The sequence below is a fragment of the Musa acuminata genome, chromosome BXJ3-8 (assembly GCF_036884655.1).
Source record: "Musa acuminata AAA Group cultivar baxijiao chromosome BXJ3-8, Cavendish_Baxijiao_AAA, whole genome shotgun sequence".
Classification (NCBI taxonomy): Eukaryota; Viridiplantae; Streptophyta; class Magnoliopsida; order Zingiberales; family Musaceae; genus Musa; species Musa acuminata.
Window position 1 is genome coordinate 51,653,864 of NC_088356.1, and position 21,594 is coordinate 51,675,457.

General features: G+C 39.8%; 5 protein-coding genes and 1 long non-coding RNA gene across 10 annotated transcripts; 5 read left to right on the top strand and 1 right to left on the bottom strand.

Annotated features, from left to right (window-relative positions):
* Window positions 1-176: 176 nt before the first annotated feature.
* LOC103995615 (putative germin-like protein 2-1) lies at window positions 177-1,120 on the top strand. Its single transcript, XM_009416238.3, has 2 exons — window positions 177-330; window positions 420-1,120. Exons 1-2 carry the CDS (start codon window positions 210-212, stop codon window positions 953-955), a joined length of 657 nt encoding a protein of 218 aa, XP_009414513.2. The 5' UTR covers window positions 177-209; the 3' UTR covers window positions 956-1,120.
* Window positions 1,121-1,295: 175 nt separating this feature from the next.
* LOC135644305 (GDSL esterase/lipase At2g31550-like) lies at window positions 1,296-1,743 on the top strand. Its single transcript, XM_065161774.1, has 2 exons — window positions 1,296-1,482; window positions 1,553-1,743. The coding sequence occupies exons 1-2, from the start codon at window positions 1,296-1,298 to the stop codon at window positions 1,741-1,743; spliced, it is 378 nt and encodes a 125-aa protein (XP_065017846.1).
* A 392-nt stretch (window positions 1,744-2,135) lies between these two features.
* On the top strand, window positions 2,136-7,041 carry LOC135644755 (alkaline ceramidase-like). Of its 4 annotated transcripts, none has more exons than XM_065162639.1 (3): window positions 2,136-2,245; window positions 3,985-4,343; window positions 6,193-7,041. In XM_065162639.1, exons 2-3 carry the CDS (start codon window positions 4,087-4,089, stop codon window positions 6,707-6,709), a joined length of 774 nt encoding a protein of 257 aa, XP_065018711.1. In that variant the 5' UTR covers window positions 2,136-2,245; window positions 3,985-4,086; the 3' UTR covers window positions 6,710-7,041. The 4 variants fall into 4 exon arrangements, with proteins under 4 accessions (XP_065018711.1, XP_065018714.1, XP_065018712.1 ...); XM_065162642.1 differs by having other exon boundaries at window positions 3,985-4,256; XM_065162640.1 differs by having other exon boundaries at window positions 2,178-2,620.
* Window positions 7,042-7,459: 418 nt separating this feature from the next.
* LOC103995611 (porphobilinogen deaminase, chloroplastic) lies at window positions 7,460-12,600 on the top strand. 2 transcript variants are annotated; one of them, XM_009416233.3, is made up of 5 exons: window positions 7,460-7,766; window positions 8,419-8,824; window positions 10,455-10,658; window positions 11,922-12,099; window positions 12,194-12,600. In XM_009416233.3, exons 1-5 carry the CDS (start codon window positions 7,570-7,572, stop codon window positions 12,304-12,306), a joined length of 1,098 nt encoding a protein of 365 aa, XP_009414508.2. In that variant the 5' UTR covers window positions 7,460-7,569; the 3' UTR covers window positions 12,307-12,600. The 2 variants fall into 2 exon arrangements, with proteins under 2 accessions (XP_009414508.2, XP_065018710.1); XM_065162638.1 differs by having other exon boundaries at window positions 7,627-7,766; window positions 8,414-8,824.
* Window positions 12,601-13,445: 845 nt separating this feature from the next.
* On the bottom strand, window positions 13,446-15,803 carry LOC103996410 (uncharacterized). The gene is made up of 4 exons (XM_018830523.2): window positions 15,675-15,803; window positions 15,230-15,385; window positions 14,657-15,079; window positions 13,446-14,105 (listed from the first exon to the last, which is right to left on the bottom strand). Exons 1-4 carry the CDS (start codon window positions 15,751-15,753, stop codon window positions 13,522-13,524), a joined length of 1,242 nt encoding a protein of 413 aa, XP_018686068.2. The 5' UTR covers window positions 15,754-15,803; the 3' UTR covers window positions 13,446-13,521.
* Window positions 15,804-18,299: 2,496 nt separating this feature from the next.
* LOC135646264 (uncharacterized) lies at window positions 18,300-20,015 on the top strand. Its single transcript, XR_010499029.1, has 2 exons — window positions 18,300-19,558; window positions 19,646-20,015. It is a non-coding gene; the product is annotated as an uncharacterized LOC135646264 (long non-coding RNA).
* Window positions 20,016-21,594: the final 1,579 nt, after the last annotated feature.

Consider the following 21,594-nt stretch of genomic DNA (forward strand, 5'->3'; position numbering starts at 1 on the left):
AGCGGCACATGCAAACGATGACTTGTTCGGTCAATCATTTGCCGGCGGATATCATTGATTGTTAGAGCTGCCATAAACCCCGACGCCTTCTTATTGCCAAGTCTCCCTTACCCATCTCCTTATCTATATATATATGCATCTGCCCCCTCCTTGTTCTGCCACCAAGAAGTAAACTTCTCTCGTTGCTTCCTTGCTCTCGTTGTAAAGCCATGGCTGCTTCCTACGTCATCCTCCTCCTCGCTGCTCTCCTTGCTTTGGTTTCTTCCCCTTCCATGGCCCGCGATCCCGGTGCTCTCCAGGACTTGTGTGTTGCGGATAACACATCCAATGGTATTATCCTAACAGCTTATCGATGTCCCTGTGATCGGGTTAATTATTATCATGGTTCGAGATGCTGATTCCTGCTTCGACTCATGCAGTGTTCGTCAACGGATTTGTCTGCAAGGATCCAAAGCTCGTCAGAGCCGAGGACTTCTTCTTCTCCGGTCTCGACCAGCCTCGCAACACCACCAACAAAGTCGGCTCCAACGTCACGCTCCTAAACGCGAACCGAATTCCCGGCCTCAACACCCTCGGCATCTCCATGGCCCGGGTGGACTACGCGCCGTTTGGTCTTAACCCTCCTCACATCCATCCCCGGGCGACGGAGATTCAGACGGTGTTGGAAGGCTCGCTCTACGTCGGCTTCGTCACCTCCAATCCGGACAACAGGCTCGTCACCAAAGTGCTTCGCAAGGGTGATGTGTTTGTGTTCCCCCAAGGCCTCATCCACTTCCAGTTCAACTACGGCACCAACAAGGCCGTCGCACTCTCCGGTCTCAGCAGCCAAAACCCGGGGGTGATCACCATTGCCAATTCCGTCTTCGGCTCTAAACCGGCCATCTCGGATGATATCCTCGCTAAGGCCCTCGGGGTGGACAAGAAGATCGTAGACCGGATTCAGGCTCATTTCTAGGATCTCAAACGAGCTAGGGAACCGATGCTGCATGCTGCTCCTTGTCATCATCAGCATTCTTTCTATTCATTCGTTTGATTTGATCATCGAATGCATTTTCTCCCTTGTGAACGTTCTTGATGTTTCTAGATTGAATAATGTTAATGCTATCGTTAATTATCTCAATGAGTTCTCGGTAATATATATAGTCTCTCTCTCTCTCTCTCTCTCTCTCTCTCTCTCATGGTAACATCATCTTCCCATCGGTCAGCCGTTCGATCTTGTTAGAGTTCCTCTTTTGAGACAAGTATTGTTGCCTCTTACGCTAGGATGCCTTCCTCCGCAGATCACTCTGAAGGCAATGGTGCCCATCGACCACACGCCACAACGAATCTGCGTGGTGGCGCAGAACAACGACGCCGCCGCATACAACTCCCTGCTCCAACCCTCCATCGACGCCCTGAGTGCTTCGCTCGTCCAAAGCAGGTTCGTGTACGTGGACATCTACACCCCACTGATGGACATGATCCAGAACCCTAACAGAAACAGTAAGAAACCCTTCTTTTGCCTTCAAGATCGGACGTCCTCGTTGTCTTCCTCAATGATATGATGCCAAAGGTTTTGAGTCGACGACGTTGGGGTGCTGCGGGACCGGGACGGTGGAGGTGGGTCCGTTGTGCAATGCGATGACGCCGGTGTGCTCGGCTCCTTCTTCCTTCATGTTCTGGGACTCCGTTCATCCATCAGAGGCAACGGACAGAGATCTTGCGGAACAGATGATTCAGGAGGTGCTCCCAAAGTTCGGATGACAAGAATAAGTGACCGTGGATATATATATATATATATATATATATATATATATATATATATATATATGTTAAAATTATTTTTCCCATAAAAATAAAAAAAAAAGTCTTTTAATTTATTCTCAAGGATGACAATGAGAGAAAGGGGTTGATAAATTCAAGTTGTATTTATATATTAGAATATTTTATGCATGTATATTGACTATTAGAACAAAATAGTATAATTTTATTTATACTTTAAATATTCATATTAAGTATTTTTGTGGGACAATATACATAAGTATTCTTAATAATTGGATTTACATATTAGAACTTGGAGTAATTTTTGAAAGGATAGATATGTAAAACTAAAAAGAAAATAAAAAAATAAAAAAAAGGAATAAAGAATAAAAGCAAAGGAAAAGCGCTTCGAATAAATAAACTAAAGGTGGTGGATGCCACCACGCGGAGCCCTAATCCCGTCCCTCGTCGATCGCCGTTCTGCTTCCTCGGCGACGCCCCCAAGGTGCGATCTCTTCCCCGCCATGATCCCTACTTGCCGATGCGTTCGTAGCCCAACACGATGTTCCGTGGAACTCGTGTTTGGACGGGTTTCTTCGTGGATGCTGGATTTGGATCCGCTCTGGTTTGGTTGTCGTCTTGCACCGAGGTTCTTGCGAGGTGCCAGGGGAGCGCTTGTGACCCCTTAGATCCTCTTGATGGGAAGTAGCAGAGAAGGATCGCGCCGGGAGGAGAGGATGAGAGGGAAGATCAAAAGCGGGCGATTCGAAGGCGTAAAATTAGATCCTTTCTAAATCGTGGTTTGAGATGGTGTTATGGTGCTCGTCGATCGCTGTTTGAGCCATAGAAGAAGTTGACCTACCTCTTTCCTGCGTTGAGGGTTAGATAAAATCTTTTAGTACTTATTCTACTTTTCCTGTGTGTGTGCCGATGTGTTAGGCTTCTTTTATAGATGTGGGATTCAGTGTTGAAGGGAGAGTTGTGGGTTTTACTTGTAGTTTGAACCAGATTCTATCTGCATTTTGAAATCTGAGGTTGATAGCTTTGTGGAGGAAAATTTTCAAATGAATAGGATAAAAACTGATAATAAAGCAATGATTTGATGTCTGGGAGCTTGGATTATGGCACTAGCAGTGGCTTCTGCAATCTTGTGCCAGCCAAGTATGTTTAAGACAAGGATTAAATCTTCTTGTTGCAGTATCATTTCATTACTCTCTCTCTCTCTCTCTCTCTCTCTATAATATATATATATATATATATATATATATATATATATATATATATATATATCCTCTAATGTAACAAATTTAAATGGTATTATCACTGAGAAAGATTCAGACAGTCTGCCTGTACATTTCTGTGCTTTTGTGATCATTTGTTATGTTCTGGGCTTATCCTTGTGGTGTTGTTTATTTTATCTAAAAGGTAGCATCCGTCCAGTGGTATTTTTGTCTTTACTGTAGGTTGGGATCCTTTTTGCAGCCAAATAATTATATGGGAAAGCAATTAAACTACTAATATACTGGAGGGATCTTTCAAACTTTAAGGTGACATTTTTAATGTTCCTGTACTGGAATCCTTATTGTTTACCTTTTGGTCTTTGAACAACTTCCTGTGCTTCATATTTGATTATCTGGATTTTCAGTTATGATTGGCGGCAAATTCTTAGGATAATCCGCCTTCTTTCCAAGTTCTCCTCACACTAATCCTTCTCTATCTTTTGAACTTCTGTTTTCTGATCAAATGCACATCGTTAGGTCTTGTGATTATAATCTTGAATATGAAGCTACATGGCTTAGTTTGTTTGCTGCAAGAAGGCTTCAACATAGATATACCAGTTAACTCATTTCTAGATATACTGCTGATATTGTCAGTTTTTTATTTGCTGTTATTATAAATCTTTACGATTAACTGACTTTGCTGACACAAGGTTTTTACAGCGATGATTCCGTTTATCAGGCCCAGAGAGGAGGATCATTCTAATAGATGCTTCTTTTGTGGAAATTGTTATGGTTCTTTAGGAAATAGATTATTTATACATGATCATACATTCATGCAACCTTCAGTTGTTTAATAAGATAGATTTAGGAATTGATTAAAGACAATTTTGTTGGTTTTGGAAATTACAATCAAGTAAATTTTTTCTGGACATGCTTTACAGATGAAGATAAATAAAATGGTCATCGTTTCAATTGACATTCTTAATTGAATTTGTTAATGATTATCCTTTTATGTGTTTTTCAGGTCATCCATGTGCTAAATATATGATTATAGCACCAGGTTCTTCCTTGCAAGGTCCATTCATTATGGAAATCTGATCCATATTTTGTCAACTGATATAAAGAAATGGAAGACTCAGGGATCTCAAGCTTTTGGGGACCTGTTACATCCACTACAGAATTGTGCGAGGAAAACTATGCCCATTCTTCATATATTGCAGAATTTTACAACACCATATCAAATATTCCTTGCATTCTTTTTGCACTTATTGGCCTTACAAATGCCCTTAGACAAAGGTTTGAGAAAAGATTTAGTGTGCTTCACATTTCCAACATGATACTCTCAATCGGGAGCATGATATTTCATGCCACATTGCAACATGTGTAAATTTCTTTGCTCATCTCTGAATTCTTTTTGCTGTCTGTGTCTTTTCATTTTATTTATTCTGTTTATATCGTTCAATCATACTAGTTACTCGCCTTGAAATATATTGGGTTCTGTAGCAAAATAATGTGTATGTTTGGCAGAAATCATTACTTCTTTACATGCATCTGCACCTGAGGCAGATAACATGCGAGTGAGCATCATTTCTTCAATCTTTGAACAACATATGTGCACATCTAATGTTGCTATTTGTGTGCTTCTTGATGGTTAGCAAACGCTCATCTGCATACTATCAGGGCTTCTGGGGTTGGCCCTGGCCAAGCTATTGTAACTTCTGCAACCACAGCATTTTGTGGGGTTGCTTGTGTTTTTTGTGGTCGCTCATAATAAAAGCCTAATAGATGGATTCTAGGTTGGCTTTCATGTTCTACACGTATTCGATGGTAGGTTTGTTTTACTAACTTTTAATGACATGAAATTTGTTTCTGAACCTGATACCTTTAGATGTCATGCTTTGTTTCTATCCAACAAGCCGTTGTGTTGCACATAATTGGAGATGGCTACATGGATATCTTTTTTCCTGTCATTGAGCTCTGTTTTAGGATGTGCTTTTTCTTAATGGTAAAATACGTGGTAGGACTAAAACTGGACTGCTGCATTTCAATATATTGCTTTGATATGGAACTTTATTCATGAATATCTTACATGCCGTGAACTCTCTAAAATCTCTGAGATTCAAATACTGATTAATGTAAGTTATATAATCAGGCTTTACGAAGGTGGCAATTAAGCAAAGGTCCAGTTTGAATGTTCAACACACGAAAAAGTCAGCTGGATATATTATAATCATGCATCACCATCCTATCTGTGATTAGTGGTTCTTGTGTTTTGTCAATATGCTATGATGTATTATCTGGTGCTTTTGCTAAGCTCTAATCATTTGTTAATTAGTATCTGTCCATTTCTGAATTTACCATACATCTATGATTATGAAATAGATCTACTATTCAGATAAATTGATTATCTCAGAGGTCACTGGCAGTGTTAGTGGTACCTGGTATCCACCCTATTAAACATGTTGGATATGTCTCAGTTTGTTGGATGCTTATCATATTATTTGATCATATATTATAATATTAAAGGAGAGAAAGCGGACCTTTTTGTTTTTTTAACATTATTATGCATCCATCTTTGAAGTTTATTATCATGACAATGAAATATAAGTATCGTGCAATGTATTTTAAAAAATAAAGTTCCATATGCCTTGCAATTTCTTTTTTGTCTTCTTTCATACTGGAAGCTTGGATATGAATCCTATTTAATTCTTTTGTCCACATCTGTGCGACTGTTCTGTTTGGTGGCACCTATATGCACCTTCGGTAATTGGTGGATCTGTATTAATGATCGATCTTCATTGTACTAAAGTTACCTACTTTGTGTTTCTATAACGTTGATTCAGTCACTAGTGCTTTATCTATTTGCCTTTTCATTTCTTTCTTTCTGAAAGGAATGCCTTCATGGTGCTTCTTGATTCAGTTGCTTTTCTTTTATTAGTATCGTCTACGTTCTACTTGATTTAAGATACTTGGACGCAAGTGCTGCTTTTTCCAAGTATTCCATTGTTGACTTTTACCATTGTGATTGGCTTGTTATTAATATATGTATAATTTCTTTTGAAATTGTTTGCTTGATTTTATTAGCTTTTATCTTTTTTTATCGTGCATTTATCTATTGCATACTGAAAATTTTCTTTTACCAATTGCTAGGATAATTTTTATGCATGAGATTACATTATGACTAGTTGTCAGTGCTTATGAACAATCTGATCACATCTTAATTCACTTTCAGACTGCAGCAAAGCGATGAAACACCAATGGTATGGGAGATGTTGCTTTACCTTTATGTTCTTTACTCACCGGACTGGCACTATAGGAGCACTATGCCTACTTTTCTTTTCCTCTATGGTGCTGCCTTCGCTGTTGCTCATTCATTGGTGCGTTTTGGAATAGGATTCAAGATACACTATGTTGGCCTTTGTCTTCTATGTATCCCGCGGATGTACAAGTATTACATACAAACAAAAGATGCGTCTGCTAAACGGCTAGCCAAGCTCTATGTTGCGACAATATTTCTCGGGACTATATGCTGGTTGCTCGACCGGATGTTCTGCAAGAAATTATCACACTGGTATATTAATCCGCAGGGTCATGCGTGGTGGCATGTGCTTATGGGATTCAACTCATACTTTGCGAATGCATTTTTGATGTTCTGTCGGGCACAGCAGCTGGGTTGGGAACCGCAAGTTGTTCACCTCTTTGGTGTATTCCCATATGTGAAGATTCATAAGCCCAAAAAGCAGGAGTGAGAAAGAAGCAGTCGGGCAAGTGTTCCATGCTGGTTTCTTTCTGCAATCTTTGGAACAGATGTTTTGTTTAGCGTGCAAACAGGCGGTGGCACTCTGGAAATGAACGTTAGTGACATGGGCTTATTGATGTTTTACATTTCATCGACTGGCGCTTGCTATGTACTGTTCCTAAATCTACAATCTGTGCTTAGAATAGGTTGAATCATGAACAGTATTTTTTTCTTTTTCTTGCTTGATATGTTTTTTTTTTTTAGGGTTACACAAGATGATTGAATTGGAGACTGACCCAACCGGTTAATTGGGTCTATAATTAACTAGTGAATTTAATCTTACATCCAGAGCAAGCAATGATATACGTATGCATGTTAGTTGCTATATCTTTAATGTTACTAAGTGTGTGGGATCTTGTCGAACATGAAAGATGCGATCATGTAAATAAATATTCTTGAGAATGCATACGTATGTGAATGCACGATTGGACAATACTCGGAAGTGATAAATTGACCTTTGGGCTATGGATTCCACTTGCAGAAGATTGTGTTGACTTTGAGGCCCAACCAAACCCAGAAGGAGCCTAAGTCAACCAACCCAAAACGTCCCCCGTGAACAAAGTGAAAAGGTGAAAAGATGATACTTAGAAAACACACACACACAAAAAAAAGGAGAAATCAGGGAGATGGAAACGAAGATTGTTTGAATGTGATTGGTCAAATCCCCTAACATTATCTTCTCCTATCTGTTCCCCCCATATAAAACCCTCGATAACCCAATTTTTATGAGAGGGTGGCTTCCAAGTACCTCATCTTCCTCCTCTTCCCCTCGCTCGTGTTGGCTTCGGGGATCTGCGCCTCCTTTCCGCCATGAGAACCGCCACGCATCACCCTCTCATCACCGCCCCTTGCAACCTGTGGCCTCGACCAAGGCCGACCTCGGCTCCTGTGCTCCCCTCTGGATCTAGACGCCCCAGGAGAGGGGCCTTGGTCGTCAGAGCTGCGGTGGTTGTGGAGCAGGAGGTCAAGACCAAGATCTCCCTTGTGAGAATTGGCACCAGGGGCAGGTAGACCATTTGATTTCCTCTTCCCCCCACCCTTCCTTTTCTGGCTCAGTCTCTAATTTTTCTGTATCAAGATTCTGTTGGTGTGCGGTCGTTGACTCGGGCCTTTAGCTTTTCTTCTTAAAAATTGTATCTTTTCGCCTCCCCCCCGCTTGGAGATCGCTTCAATTGGACGCTAATGAGGTCGCTGGTTTTCCTTAAGACCTCCCTCTGAATTAATTGGTTTTTCACATTTGAGGTTCCTCGCTGTTTTGGTCGTGTGCTGTGAAGGTCCCAATTCGATTCTTTAATTTCTTAGGTTTAGTTCCTCCTACATATATCAGTTTTGGAATTATATTTCTGGGGTTTCCTTTTGACTCAACCGTGATTCACTTCATTTAGTACCCGTTCGATGCTGGTGGTGTTGTTGATATCTCCTCTGGTCTCATTGGCACAATGTCAGATGTTCTGCTCTCTTAGATGTTTACATTATGACTTGGTCTTCATTCGTGTTCTGACCTTGTAATTTTTCTCCGACTTAATTCTTGTTTTGCGCATCATGTTGTGATTATATCTACGCTTGAATTATCAATTTAGTTGTTTTAGCAGCTTTGAGTATTATTCTTTTCCTTGAGGCTGTGCATTTACTATCACACGTCGTGGGCATGTAGGACAGTCCACTAGCACTTGCGCAGGCCTATGAGACCCGGGATAAGCTCATGGCATCACATTCAGAGCTAGCCGAGGAAGGAGCCATTGACATAGTAATTATCAAGACAACAGGCGACAAAATACTCAATCAACCACTTGCTGACATTGGTGGCAAGGGTTTATTCACAAAAGAGATAGATGAGGCCCTCTTGGAAGGTAGCATCGATATTGCAGTTCACTCGATGAAGGATGTGCCTACATATCTTCCGGATGGGACAATCTTGCCATGCAACCTTCCGCGAGAAGATGTAAGGGATGCATTCATTTGCTTGACTGCAAAGTCTCTTGCGGAGTTGCCTGCTGGAAGTGTTATTGGAACTGCTTCCCTTAGGAGACAATCTCAAATTCTATATAGATATCCATCATTAAAGGTAGATGTTGATCTTGATCTTTATATTTTTATATTACTTTATTACAAAGTTGCTTGTCCTAATTTCCCTAATCAGTTGTAGACCTCAGCTGATTATAAATAGTCAGCAGCATGTTTTTGTCGCTAACTTGTTATATGTTAAGCCATTTGACAAGGCAAAACATTATCTCTGTCTGAGTGCTTGAATTGTACATGTTTCTTGATTAATATTGACCTTTTTCTTGACATCTGCGGTTGAGCATTTACAAAGCTCATGCGCCATTGAAAATAGACGCATTCATGTCAATACATATATTCATGAAGTTGTACCTACTTTGCAGACATGCATATTTATACATCTATGTATTATATGTAAGCATTTTCATGTGTGCCTATTGTATACATGAATCTCCTATCTGTATACAATGTTGGTATGCATGCGCATTCACATGTCTGCATTGGAACACGGATATGTGAGTATATGTATGCATATATGCATACGAGTAGGTAATTAAGGTTTTCTTATGTATGCCTGTAAGCATGGATACTGGTATTTAATGACTCATCACTGCCTTCTTATCTAGATGTGCTTCTGGAAGTTTCTCATGACATATTTCTTTAGTATTTGTAATCACTTAATTATAGTGGATGTAAAACCAACAGTTAATCCCGAGGTTTTATTTTAGCAATGACACTATCATACTTTGTGAGAGTGACAAGATGCTTTTGTCTTGCTCTTGAAGTAGATCCGTAAATTACTAGATGTAATACACTTCAATTTGCCGACAGTTTCTACCTCAGGATTCGTGGTGGCCTACCTAGATGAATGATGCAGAATTAAATTTTAATGCAAAGAGACGAGAGTTTAGGATTGTTTGTTGCTGACCATTAAACAACTGTTACTGAGATTGAAAAGTCTATTGTGTGACCTTTTTGCACTGGGAAGACGTCTCAAACTAAATTGATTTTGTTATTTCAGTATGAATTTTATTTACATGTATATGGTTGTCCTATTGTCCATTAGTGTTTTTGGACAACCATGATAATGTGTTCTTGCATGTTTATATGTACTCCTGCTCAAGGATTTAAGCACCAGTTGAATTAATATATACCAACAAGTATTTACCAGTTCAACTAAGTACCAATATCAGAACATATAGCTCGACTTCTGTTTATTTTTTGTTATTCTATTCAATAGGCAATACGTATTGGTACACTGTCCACTATATCTGGTACCATATTGTTCCAATAGGTTACCAGAACCGGTATTATATCAATATTTAGTATTTTGCTCATGCTGACATCCAATCATGTCTATTTTAAGTTACTGTGCCTGATTATTAACATAATATGCTATCAAGGTTTGTTTAAGTAATTGAAGAGAGGGTTAAATCTAGAAAACTGTGCTTGTTTTCATGGAGATTTAATACTGACATAATGTTTTCAAATGTGAGGCATCTCAAAAATAGTATATGCTAATCCTGTCGATCTGTTGTAACTGCATTCAGTGCCTTTGAGGAACCCTATTTATCCAAATTCTCTCTCTCTCTCTCTCTCTCTCTCTCTCTCTCTCTCTCTTCTTTTCACCTTTCCGTTGACCGGTATAAGTATGTGACACATGTAGATAATTATATAGTTACTTTCAATTGCAGGTTGTTAACTTCAGGGGAAATGTCCAGACACGATTGAAGAAACTCAATGAAGGTGAAGTCCAAGCAACATTGTTAGCCTTGGCAGGGCTAAAACGGCTAAACATGACCAAAAATGTCACAGCTATACTCTCTATTGAAGAAATGCTTCCAGCAATTGCCCAAGGTGCTATTGGAATAGCTTGTAGAAGCAACGATGATACGATGGTCAGTGTATTACATATTCACTTGGATTTTTTTTTCATTTAAATGCAACTTCCGAGGCCTTGTATATTTAAGGATCATACTTTTGGACGTGTGATTTGACCTTGATGTACATAGTTAATGCTATTTTGGTGGATGATACTTCTTGACATATGATAACATAATCAGTCATCTTTCATGAAATTCTCACTGTAACGGAACTTCTCGAATAGGGAAATATTAAATAAATTAGTTTTACGAAATCATTTATGTACTTTTTGTCATAATAATTTGGCACTTATATAATATCACTACCCCTTGTCCCTTGGAAACTGCAATGATTATTCATCTTATAGTTTTTGACTAAAACGAAGTTCGTAAAACAGTTTCTTGCAAGCAAATGTGGGAATTTATCAGTTGTCCAGGTGTCAGTAAAACTATTTAAACAAATTTATGCCCAGTCATTTTTTTCCTATCAAATTAGATCAATCAATTATCTTGAAAACAAATATTGCTCTTTACAATTTTTTGTTTCCCTGTTTTTCTAGACATTTTCCAGGTTTAGGAAATCTTGGGATCATTCTTGTTAGCATGAACTTAGTCTGTGTGACTATCAAGGTAGACGTTTTTACCAAACAGTCTAGTTTTATACTTTACTGCAACTCCTTGACTTGTCTAAGTTTTGCCTTCATGAGGAATTTGAGGGTTGCAGTAGGAAAATATGTGGTCAATTTTTTTTCTCGAATGGTCTGGATAACTTTTTTTGATCAACAGGCTTTATCGCTGGTCATTTATTGAGTGGGAAAGCTTTTGATGGTAATTATATTTTCTTTCCTTGGTCTTGCATTATTTTCTGGCTCATGGTTGAATGGAAGGATAAGGCACACTACATGGTTGAGAAGTTTTCATCTTGCAAATACAATATTCAGTATATCGAATTAAGACTTAGCCACGGTTCTTGTTCGTGAGATGGTCATTATCGTGCAAGTAATTGCATATCATATATTGAAGCTTTATATACAATTTATGTTGTCATGTTACCTAGGTTGCCCTATGTGGTGATGCATTGATGTCAATAATAAACTTAGATTGCTTGTTCATGTAATTTTAGGAACTTTTTAATTAGTCTAAATCTTCATACTATTGTCAAATATCTATTTTGCAATACAAAGGCTTAACAAAAATACTCTTAACATCTTTTACTTCCATAGCAACTTGGTCTTTGTTGTTACTTTTCTGCTTAATTTAGATTGCGGGTCCTGACAGCCAGTTAACTTTGTGAACCAGGCTAATTACATAGCTTCACTAAATCATGATGATACTCGGTTAGCTGTTGCTTGTGAAAGGGCATTTCTTGAGACCCTGGATGGGTCTTGTCGTACACCAATTGCTGGGTATGCATATCGTGATAGTGACGGAAATTGTGTTTTAAGATGTTTGGTTGCTTCTCCAGATGGAACCAGGGGTAAATTGACATCTTTAATGTTAAAAGATGTATCTGTTTTGTTCATTTTTGAACTCGTCTTAATTGTTTTTCTTTTCTGTTTCTAATATTTCAGTACTGGAGACATCAAGAAAAGGCTTGTATGCTCTCGATGATATGGTTGCAATGGGAAAGGATGCAGGGAAGGAGTTACTTTCAAAGGCTGGCCCAAGTTTCTTTGATTGGTAATCTCTAATCAGATTGCCAACAAAAGTTAACAAGAGCAAATTAGGAAGGGAACTTAGAGCTTTGGCATTGTTTTATGCTTTCTTCTTTCTTTGTCATTTATTCAGAGTTTGTCTGCAGAGGCTGTACTCCAACTTTTGTATCATTGTAGTTGTATTCATTTGGACCTTCTCATTAAGTTGAATTAACTTGACATCACAAGCCACTGCCCAATTGTTAAAAAAGTTGAGGGCTTTTGTAGGAGTGATTTACCTGCATTGCTCATAATATTAAATAAGTGCTGAGTTCTGTTTTAAACTTGAGATTGGCCATGTGTGTCCAATATATACTTTTGGATGGCCAGCTGACTTTGTCTGTCGACAAACTGAGAGTCTATCATCTAACTCAAATCTTTTTTGTATGAGCTAAAAAGAGGCAAGCATGTGTTGTCATGCCATTATCACTTTTAACTTTTAGAGCTATATGCTTGCAGGTGTTTGGTCTGCAATTCTGTATTATGGACAGCCGGTGGAGCTCAACAGAGGTTGTATTGAAGTCCTCGTCATATTGAGCTGATGCTAATCTGAATTAGCAAATTTCAGGTGTCCTAAAATTGTAGCAATTAAACTTTAGTTTTCGGACATGCATGGATTTCAGCAGAGTGCAGCTTTCATCAGCAAAATGGGTGAGCAAACTGCAGCTCTGCTTTGGAAGGTGAAGAAGCATTAGCAGAAATCATGGAAGTACATAGATGCACACAGATGACCCTTTCTCCTTTCCAAGTTCTCCTTTGGCAAATGCATACAGGATTCCAAGGCCTGTTTATTTCAGTGTTCTTCCATGAGTTCTATTAGGGCTGGTCATACAGGTAAGTTTCTTCCTCATCCTTGTCAAACCTGAAGCATGTGTTGACCTGTACAACTTGCAGAGCAGGAAGATGAATGCAGACCAAGAAGACCAGCGTTTCAAGTTTTCAAGTTCATCTAACAAAGATATGAGAGCTCGCAACATTTGGAGCAAAACAGATACTCCGCAGCAGAAAATAGAAAACTGGCTGTGATCGACTTCGTGGAGGTCTGCATGACATGACAACTCTAGAGCAGAAACAGTAGCTCCTCCGCCAGAGCTACCTTGGAAGCTCTGCAAAGTGCATCATGGTCGGTGGCTTCCACAATCTGCCTGTTGCTCTTCTTGATCTTGGATGAAGAAACAACGTAGTCGTAAAGAATGTTACCTGAATCAGATATTACGATGCATGAACGCCGAGGGTGAATGCGCCGCAGCTGGTTGTCCAGCTCGCTGAAGCTGTTGCAGGGACGATGGATTGGAAGCACTCCAGTACGTGTTCTCTCTCCCCATCAATTCCGCAGGCAACTCGGTGTACCAGTGATCCGATGCCGGCATTCTTCCCGGGTTTTCCTCACCATTCGCGAATCCTGAACTGCTCGAATAAAATGGAGCTGACATGACCCCTCTCCCTCCCGGCTCGTGGAGCAGCATTCCGGTGTTTGGGGGCTCTGATCTCAGCATGGGGGCGGAAGCTTCCATGGCACTCGCAGGAACAGCAGCATCTCCGAAATCGAAGCTGCTCGGGTAGCAGGGAGAGGACATGGTGCCTCCGCCTACCACCTCATGAAGCATTCCGCCGAATGGATTCTCTGATGCTTGCATGCCTGCCGAGTTGCCCATCACGTGAGCGGGAGCGAGGTCTGTGAAGATCCCCCCGCCATGGGTGATCATGTTCTCAGGATTTTGAGCGCATGGCTGATAGTTTGCTGCTGAAGATGAAGCAAATTGTGTTACATGTGGTGGTGGAATTCCTCCTGCAACAATAAAGAGAAGGAGGCTTCACAAGATGAGAACTACACAAGAAGTAATCAGTACCAAAAGATGGAGAAGAGAAGAAAGACAAATAAACAAAGAAACAGAAGCAATCAGACAAAAGAATCCCAGAAATCAGACTCTATTATAGCAATCCTGAAGATGTGTACAGCTTAGTAAGAAGCTGTATCTGTCTCTTCTTATATTGCTAACCTTCATATCCATCTATCCTAAAGTATCCATGTTACTTGTTCATACGTTTAACTTATGTAGATCTCAGCTACATACTATGTTTGAGTTTTCATGTAATTCCAAACCTATCAATTAGATTTGCTGTGACTTTGTGCTCCTGTGTGCAAACTCAGTGAGTTCTTACCAAGTGCAGTTTCACATAGTACATGTTCTCTGTTTTCTGTCTCTTCTTATATTGCTAACCTTCATTGTTCCTAAACCATCTAAATGAAATGAAGCACAACAAAAGCAATGTAAACAAGATAGTAGTAGTAGGAGGAGGAAGAGTTTTAACATGTCTAATAGGAAGGCAGAAATTTACCTGCACCTTCAGATCCCTGACATGAATATCCAGATGATATATTAGCATCTAAGAACTGCTTGCTATAGTGTTGCCCAACCAACTCAGGATTGAAAGATGCATCAAGCATGTTTCCTGTGAATGAGGGTCTTCCCATGAGATTGCCCTCAGGAAATCCAGAACCCAAGTTGTTCATATAACTATTATCTGATACCCTTGCTGTCCCTGTCAACTCCTCAAGAGCTATAGCTCTTGTATCTCCTGTTATTATTCCTTTCGGCACCCTTGCAGTGGGAACCGAAGCACACCGGCCAACATGTGTGCTCACAAGTGCAGGGAACTCATCATGTATCATGGGACTCTGTTGATTGTTCGTTCCCACCATATAGCTTGTCCCTGCGGAGTTTGATCCATGTCTCATTGTATTCTCTGGTTGAGATTGCACTGAAACAACGACAAATTCTACTTTTAGAGACTCGTATCGATCTGCGATCGTGTATTACGATCGATATATCATGAAACGAGAGGGTTAACGAGGAACAATGCCCTCTCTTACAAAATAGGCATGCATTGAAATAGGAGGAAGAAGCATACATGTGGATGAAGCAGCTGCAGATTGAAATCTTTCATGCGTCAGTCTGACTTGCTTCTCAAGAACATACTTGTAGCACAGAATTTGTTTCTTGAGCATCGTTTTAGCATAGTATTGCTGGAAGAACTCAGAGTTGTCCTGCACAAGCTTTTCCCAAACTGGTAGACATTGCAAAGGCATAGGATATCAGATAGATAGAGAGGGAGAGAGGAACATGTCATTGCTTGTCATTGACTTCAATTAGAATAGATATAGAGAAGAACGTAGCAAGTGATATGAAATCTAAAAAATCCAGGACAGAGAACCCAAAGAAAATATGGTGAATTGCATAGAATGGACTGAAACATCAGACAAATGTTGAGGAAGAAGAACGTAATGAACTAAAAATTAGCACGTAAGAGGAATGGATGGATGTGAGTGCAAAAGATGTTTTGCTGGATTAAGTACCAGTCTCAGTGATTCCACGGTCGACTCCTTTCCTTGTACAGAGATCATTCAACACTTCTTCCTTGTTCATATACTGCATGAGGCACTCCTCGATCAAAACTTTTACCTGAAATTGAAATGTTAAGCATGAAAAAAGCAGCTAAAAAATGAGGAAACATAATCTCCAATGTGAATATGCCAGAACTGCATGCTCATGTTCTTAAAATGAATCTGTAAACTGTTTAGCATTTCTACTTCCTTTTGTTGTATCTTGTTAAATTATGTAGGTTAATAGATCAAATATTTCCCCCAAATACATTCATAGAATGTATGTAGACTGCTTCTTCGTCATGATCCATGTGGATTTAACAATGCAGAAATCAAGCTCTTTTATGCCACCAAAAAAAAAACAAATTAGTGAAAAGAGAAAAAATATATATATATATACATATAAAGACGAGAAAAGAAAAGAAAATAGACAGCCTTACTTGATCAATTACTCTGCATGCTTCTCTCTTTTGAGCAATGACTTCTTCTCCGTCTTCTTCCCTAGTCACCGGTTTCTCTTCTTCGGGGTCTGTCCGTTCTCCTGGACGACGTTTACGTGTTCCCACCATCGTGAAGATTACCACCAACGTTAATTCATGGAGATTTCCTCATCCATTGGATGTCAGATGTAATCAACCTGAACATAAATTCGCGGAATTGTCAAAAACATGCTACAGAAAATAACCATGCATGCATGCATTCCTTCTCAACAATCCCATCAAATATCAAGAAGCAGGAAGAAGCCATACTGCAATGCCTCACATGATATCTGTCATCAAGAGCCTCCCTCCAAGATCATGTCAGACTGCTCGACTAATACTGAGAGAGAGAGAGAGAGAGAGAGAGAGAGAGAGAGAGAGAGAGAGAGAGAGAGAGAGCTACTTCTTGCTGCTGAAACCTAAGGAATCAATCATCACCGGCAACTGGCATGGCAGATTCAATCCTGAAAGATCGAGAAGCACACGCGGTCAAAGTAGGAGATTATGGACGCAGAGAGCTTGAGATTTATAGAACCCGTAGCCCTATCCCGAAGGAGACGCTGCTGCGGACGCAGAGACGGAGAAGGAGAGAAGACTGTCGATGGGATTAACGCGGGAATTGGGAAGAGCGCGAAAGCCGGACGTGGTGAGCGCATTCCGTTAGGGGTGTCTGTTGACGCCACCGACCTCGCGGAGCAGAAGAGATATGGCGACGCCGCTTTCGCGCTGCCTCGATCATACGTGTCGAGCACAAAGAGAGAGGGAGAGAGGGCGTGGACGTAAGTGGCTCCGGGGGGCCCCACGGTCGGGTAGACCCGATGAGGTAGGAACCCAAGTTGCGAGGACGTAAACGACTTCAATAGCCTGGACGGCATCCAAGGGTCGATTAGGGCCGGATCGAAGCTTGAACCGGCTCGGTAGCTTCTATCCGAGCCGTACGATCGCACGATCCTACGGTCCAGATCGCGATACTGGGTAAACGATCCACAGATATGTGAAGGACACGACAGAATCGTATTCCTCTTCAACGGACAAGATCCCCAGCAATCTAATCTAAAGAAAGAAAGATTCTACTACTAGAATCGGTGGTTTAAAAATCTAAAATGGTGCGATTCCTTTTCTATATATATATATTTAAAAATAATAATTTAAAAGTAGTAAAAAGTCAATAAAATATGTTCTAACTGAGGAGTTAGATCAGAACATTGTCATGCAGTGGCAAAGTCTCCTCATCTGTCTTTCCAAGAAAAGGAAAACAAAACAAATTAAGTTAAACGCATGCAGCACATAAGCAATGTATCGTTAACCTCTCTCAAACATCTATCCCTGGCACTGCTACATCCACAGTTACCTAACAAGCAAGCAAGCAAGCAGAAAAGTGAAACATTTGTGTGGCTAAAAAGCACAAAGAAGAAGAAGAAGTGATGAGATTGAGGTTTTAATGATCACAACAGAGTTGGCTACATGTCCATCTCCTTCGCTGTGCACTTACAGCTATGACATGTGTGTCAAAGCTGAGAGGACTTTGAGCGTCGTGATTTAGTGTCAGCTTTTATGTCATGAATTGGAGTTAGGCAAGGAGTCATTTCCAGAATTAATATTTGGAGGTAGAGATAACATAATTGATGAACCAATGAAATGCCAACCACTACTCTGAATCCGACAAAGCTCAAATCATGGGACCCGTGGTGGGAACACTGCCCTCTAAGCTTTGGATCAGCAAAAGGGTAGGAAGAGGTGGTGAAGTCCACAGGACATGACTTGGCCTCGAGGAAGGAGGGACTCACTTGGCTACTGTACAAAGGGCAACCATGTGCCCCCTATCCATCAATCGACTGGAAAGGCATATGGTCCCTCTTTGTTTGTTTCTCTCTCTCTCTCTCTCTAATGGTTGTCAACAGCATGACAATGGAACCACCCAAGAGAGAAGACAAGCCCACACAACTGCTTCTTGACACAGTCCACCGATCCAAGCACTCGACATTTTATAAGGCAAATTTCCATGTGGTGCTGAGATAGAGTGAGTGAGTGAGTGGGTGACATGTTATTTGGACATGGACAGGATTGCATCTCATATCTTAGCTTGACAGGGAAGAGTCTAATGCTGGTGGGGGTCTTAATTCAGGACACAACTTACTGTACCAAATGTGTCATCATAGGACATGCATGATCATCTTCCCACAAGCTGCTCCAAATAAGACAAGCCGAACACTGTGTGGATTGGCAAACATGGAATAGCAGAAACTATTACACCAAATATCAGTTGCTATTTTCTTGGCTGCTATGATCCTTTTTTGTCTCCTGTGCTGATGCTGCTATTATGCTGCTACAGTATCAGAGCAGCTAAAATCTGATGAGCATATGTCTTTTTGTTCGACATTCTATTACAAAGAGGATAAACAAATATCATCTGATAAAAACCTCTTACTGCGATCGATGTAGAATCGTTTCGTTGCTACACATCACATGTACTCACTCCGCCAAAGGAACCTAAGGATCTAACTTTGTTTTACTTGGTGTCTTCCATTAAGGTATTCAACAGCATACAGAAGATCGACTTCATATGGATCCAGCGAGAGAGAGAGAGAGAGAGAGAGAGAGAGAGAGAGAGACCGGAGTCACTGTCACTAGCTGTAGCAAGCTAAGCGGCCAAATTGCACCAATGAAAACACTGAAGCAGCACATCGCATGTAGAGAAGATCGATGGTGATGAGGATCATTCATGTGGAGGCGGAAGAGGCGTGACTACAAAGCAGCAGTTCCACAAGGGAAGATGGGGGACCTTCCTATCACCACCACCACCATGCATGGATTCTGTTGGATGGCATTCTGAAAGCCCACCATTACTCTCTCTCTCTCTCTCTCTCTCTCTCTCCTCTCTTATATATCTGCTAGCCAACCCGCCTTTCTTCTTATCCTTCTTCTCAATTCTTGGCTTAGGATTTCTTTGTTGGTGTGAGAGGTTGAAGCTGCCAGCATGATCTGGTCATCGAATGCTGCTCATTCTCTCCATGGCTGCTTAGAAGCTGCCAAAAGCATCAATGGTGGGCAGTCCAATAATGGAGATGTTAGCCGTAGGAAGATTACCTTGTCTAGATAGCTGTAGAGACGGAGCTATATGCCCTGAAACCCAATGTTGCATGTTTAGTTATGAGTATTGGTACGAGAAGGAAGTATCTCATCTTGATCCAACAAGGTAATAGGATTAAGACCCAAAGATATAGCCATCGTTTGAGGTTCTCAAGAGCTCCAATGTGTCTTTCCATCCAGAGAGATGAGGGGGTTATTTGATTCCATCAGATCATCCGGCAGTTTCAATCACTCACTCACCAACACAAGGCTGCGCTCTTTTGCTCTCTCCCTGAATGCTCAAAAGAGGTACAAGTAAACTGCAAAATTATGGTTCCTTCATCATCTTTCTTGCTCTTCTTTTACCTTCTTCTTCTTCTTCTTCTTCTTCTTTAGCTTCCTCTTTGTAGTTTATGCTAGCTGATGACTCTTGCTCACATGAAGAGCCGTCTCGCATTGTAGCCATGAAGAAGAGTGTCTCAGAAATGAGTCATGAGAACACAATTCTAGTATAGACGGAGGAAGAGGATGAAAACATGTCTTCTATTCCATGTTCTAAGAAGAGAAAGGTGAGACACAAGGCATATATCAGTACACAGAGGTAAGTGTTGGTGGCGTCCACTGCGATGACATGGATAATATGGCAAACGACAGTCATGTTATGGGGTTGGCTTTGTCACGTAGCATTCTGGAATTTCTCATAATGTAATATATTTCATTTTTCTCTAGTGGTGAATCGATTCTATGCAAATTTTCTTGAAGATGATGCGAGGATGATTTATGACACACATACATTTTAATGTGCCAAAAGAATGAATGAATCTGTCAATCTTCAAACCATTGCAAACTTAAATAATCATATTACTCTCATTATTATTATATATGAATTATTGGATAATTGACTCCACTATACAAGTAATTCTTGGCAATCTTACTTAAGAAACTAAATGAAAGAATGAGAGTTAGAAAGAGAAGGTAGCTTTATCATGCTTAGCCGATCGGAAGACTGTTCAATTTCATGGCCATCAGATCAGATTCTTACAGTAGTTGAAGAAGAAGCAAAATGGATGATTTCAAGCAAACATTCATGAAAGAGTGAGCGATGCACTGCCTACTTTCCTACTAACACAAGGATTTCTCGGCAACTTGGCAATCATCTGAACAAGAAGAAGAAAAAGATAGGATTATAAAGAAACCTTCTGCTTTCCATGAGCACGAAAAAGTTGAATTGTTTTGTAGCGGCAACAATCGTCTTGCTTGTGACTTTATGAATAAGATTGATTACATTAATCATCATGGCACATGTTATGTCTATCGCCTGCCTAAGATTCCCATGGAATAATTATGATTATATTTCATTATCAGATGTCATCATCATAGTTATCATCCGAATGTAATCATGTTCGACGGCCAAGCAAATCGAAAAATCAAATCGAATCGGCTAAATCGTTCACTAATGAATGATAGGAGTCGATTCGATTAGCAAGAACGGATTGATTTTTCAATCGAGATCATCATAACATTAAAAAAAAAAAAAAATTCTTCCAAGCTTTTCTCTTGCTGTTATGATTACGTTATCCCAAACAGTCTTTAAGAGGAAAGGGAGAGAAAGAAATAAAATATATAAACAGATCTAATAGGAGGAGAGGAGATACATTAGACAAAGAAGAACAAAAGCATGAAAAAAAAAGGAGAAAAATTAAAAAAAACATAAGAAGATGAGAAGAAACAGCAGGAGAATACAGAAAGGATAGAGCATAGAAAAGATAAAAAAAGAAAATAATAATATTATAATTATATTAAATAATTACAGTTTTACTGTTCTCCAAATCATATCAGTGCACTTGTTTCCCATGATTTTCTATGATTTGTTCTACTTTTGTCACTGCAATTAAAGTTGGAATACTTCAAAATTCAGCAACTTTTCTAAATAAATAGGAAACTGAGAAAAACTTCAATACATGATTATACCAAAAAGCACAAATCAAGTATATAAGAATAATTAATGTATTTATCTTTCTAGTCGTAAAAGAACAATCTTACTATTGCATATTGTTTTATCGCTTAGTATATATATATATATATATATATATATATATATATATATATATATATATATATATATATATATTGTTCTATTATTTAATTTTCCAGCATCACTTAATTTGGTTTGCTACACTGGCAAAGTAATTGACACAGCCCCACCAGTGATGGAACAAATGCCAGCCTGCACAAGGGGGAAAGGTGACAGGAGCTACAAGAAATGGAACTAATCTGTCACATAATTCATCATGCAAGATCCATAACTTTTACAACAGGTATGAGTTTCTTGAAGATGCTACAAT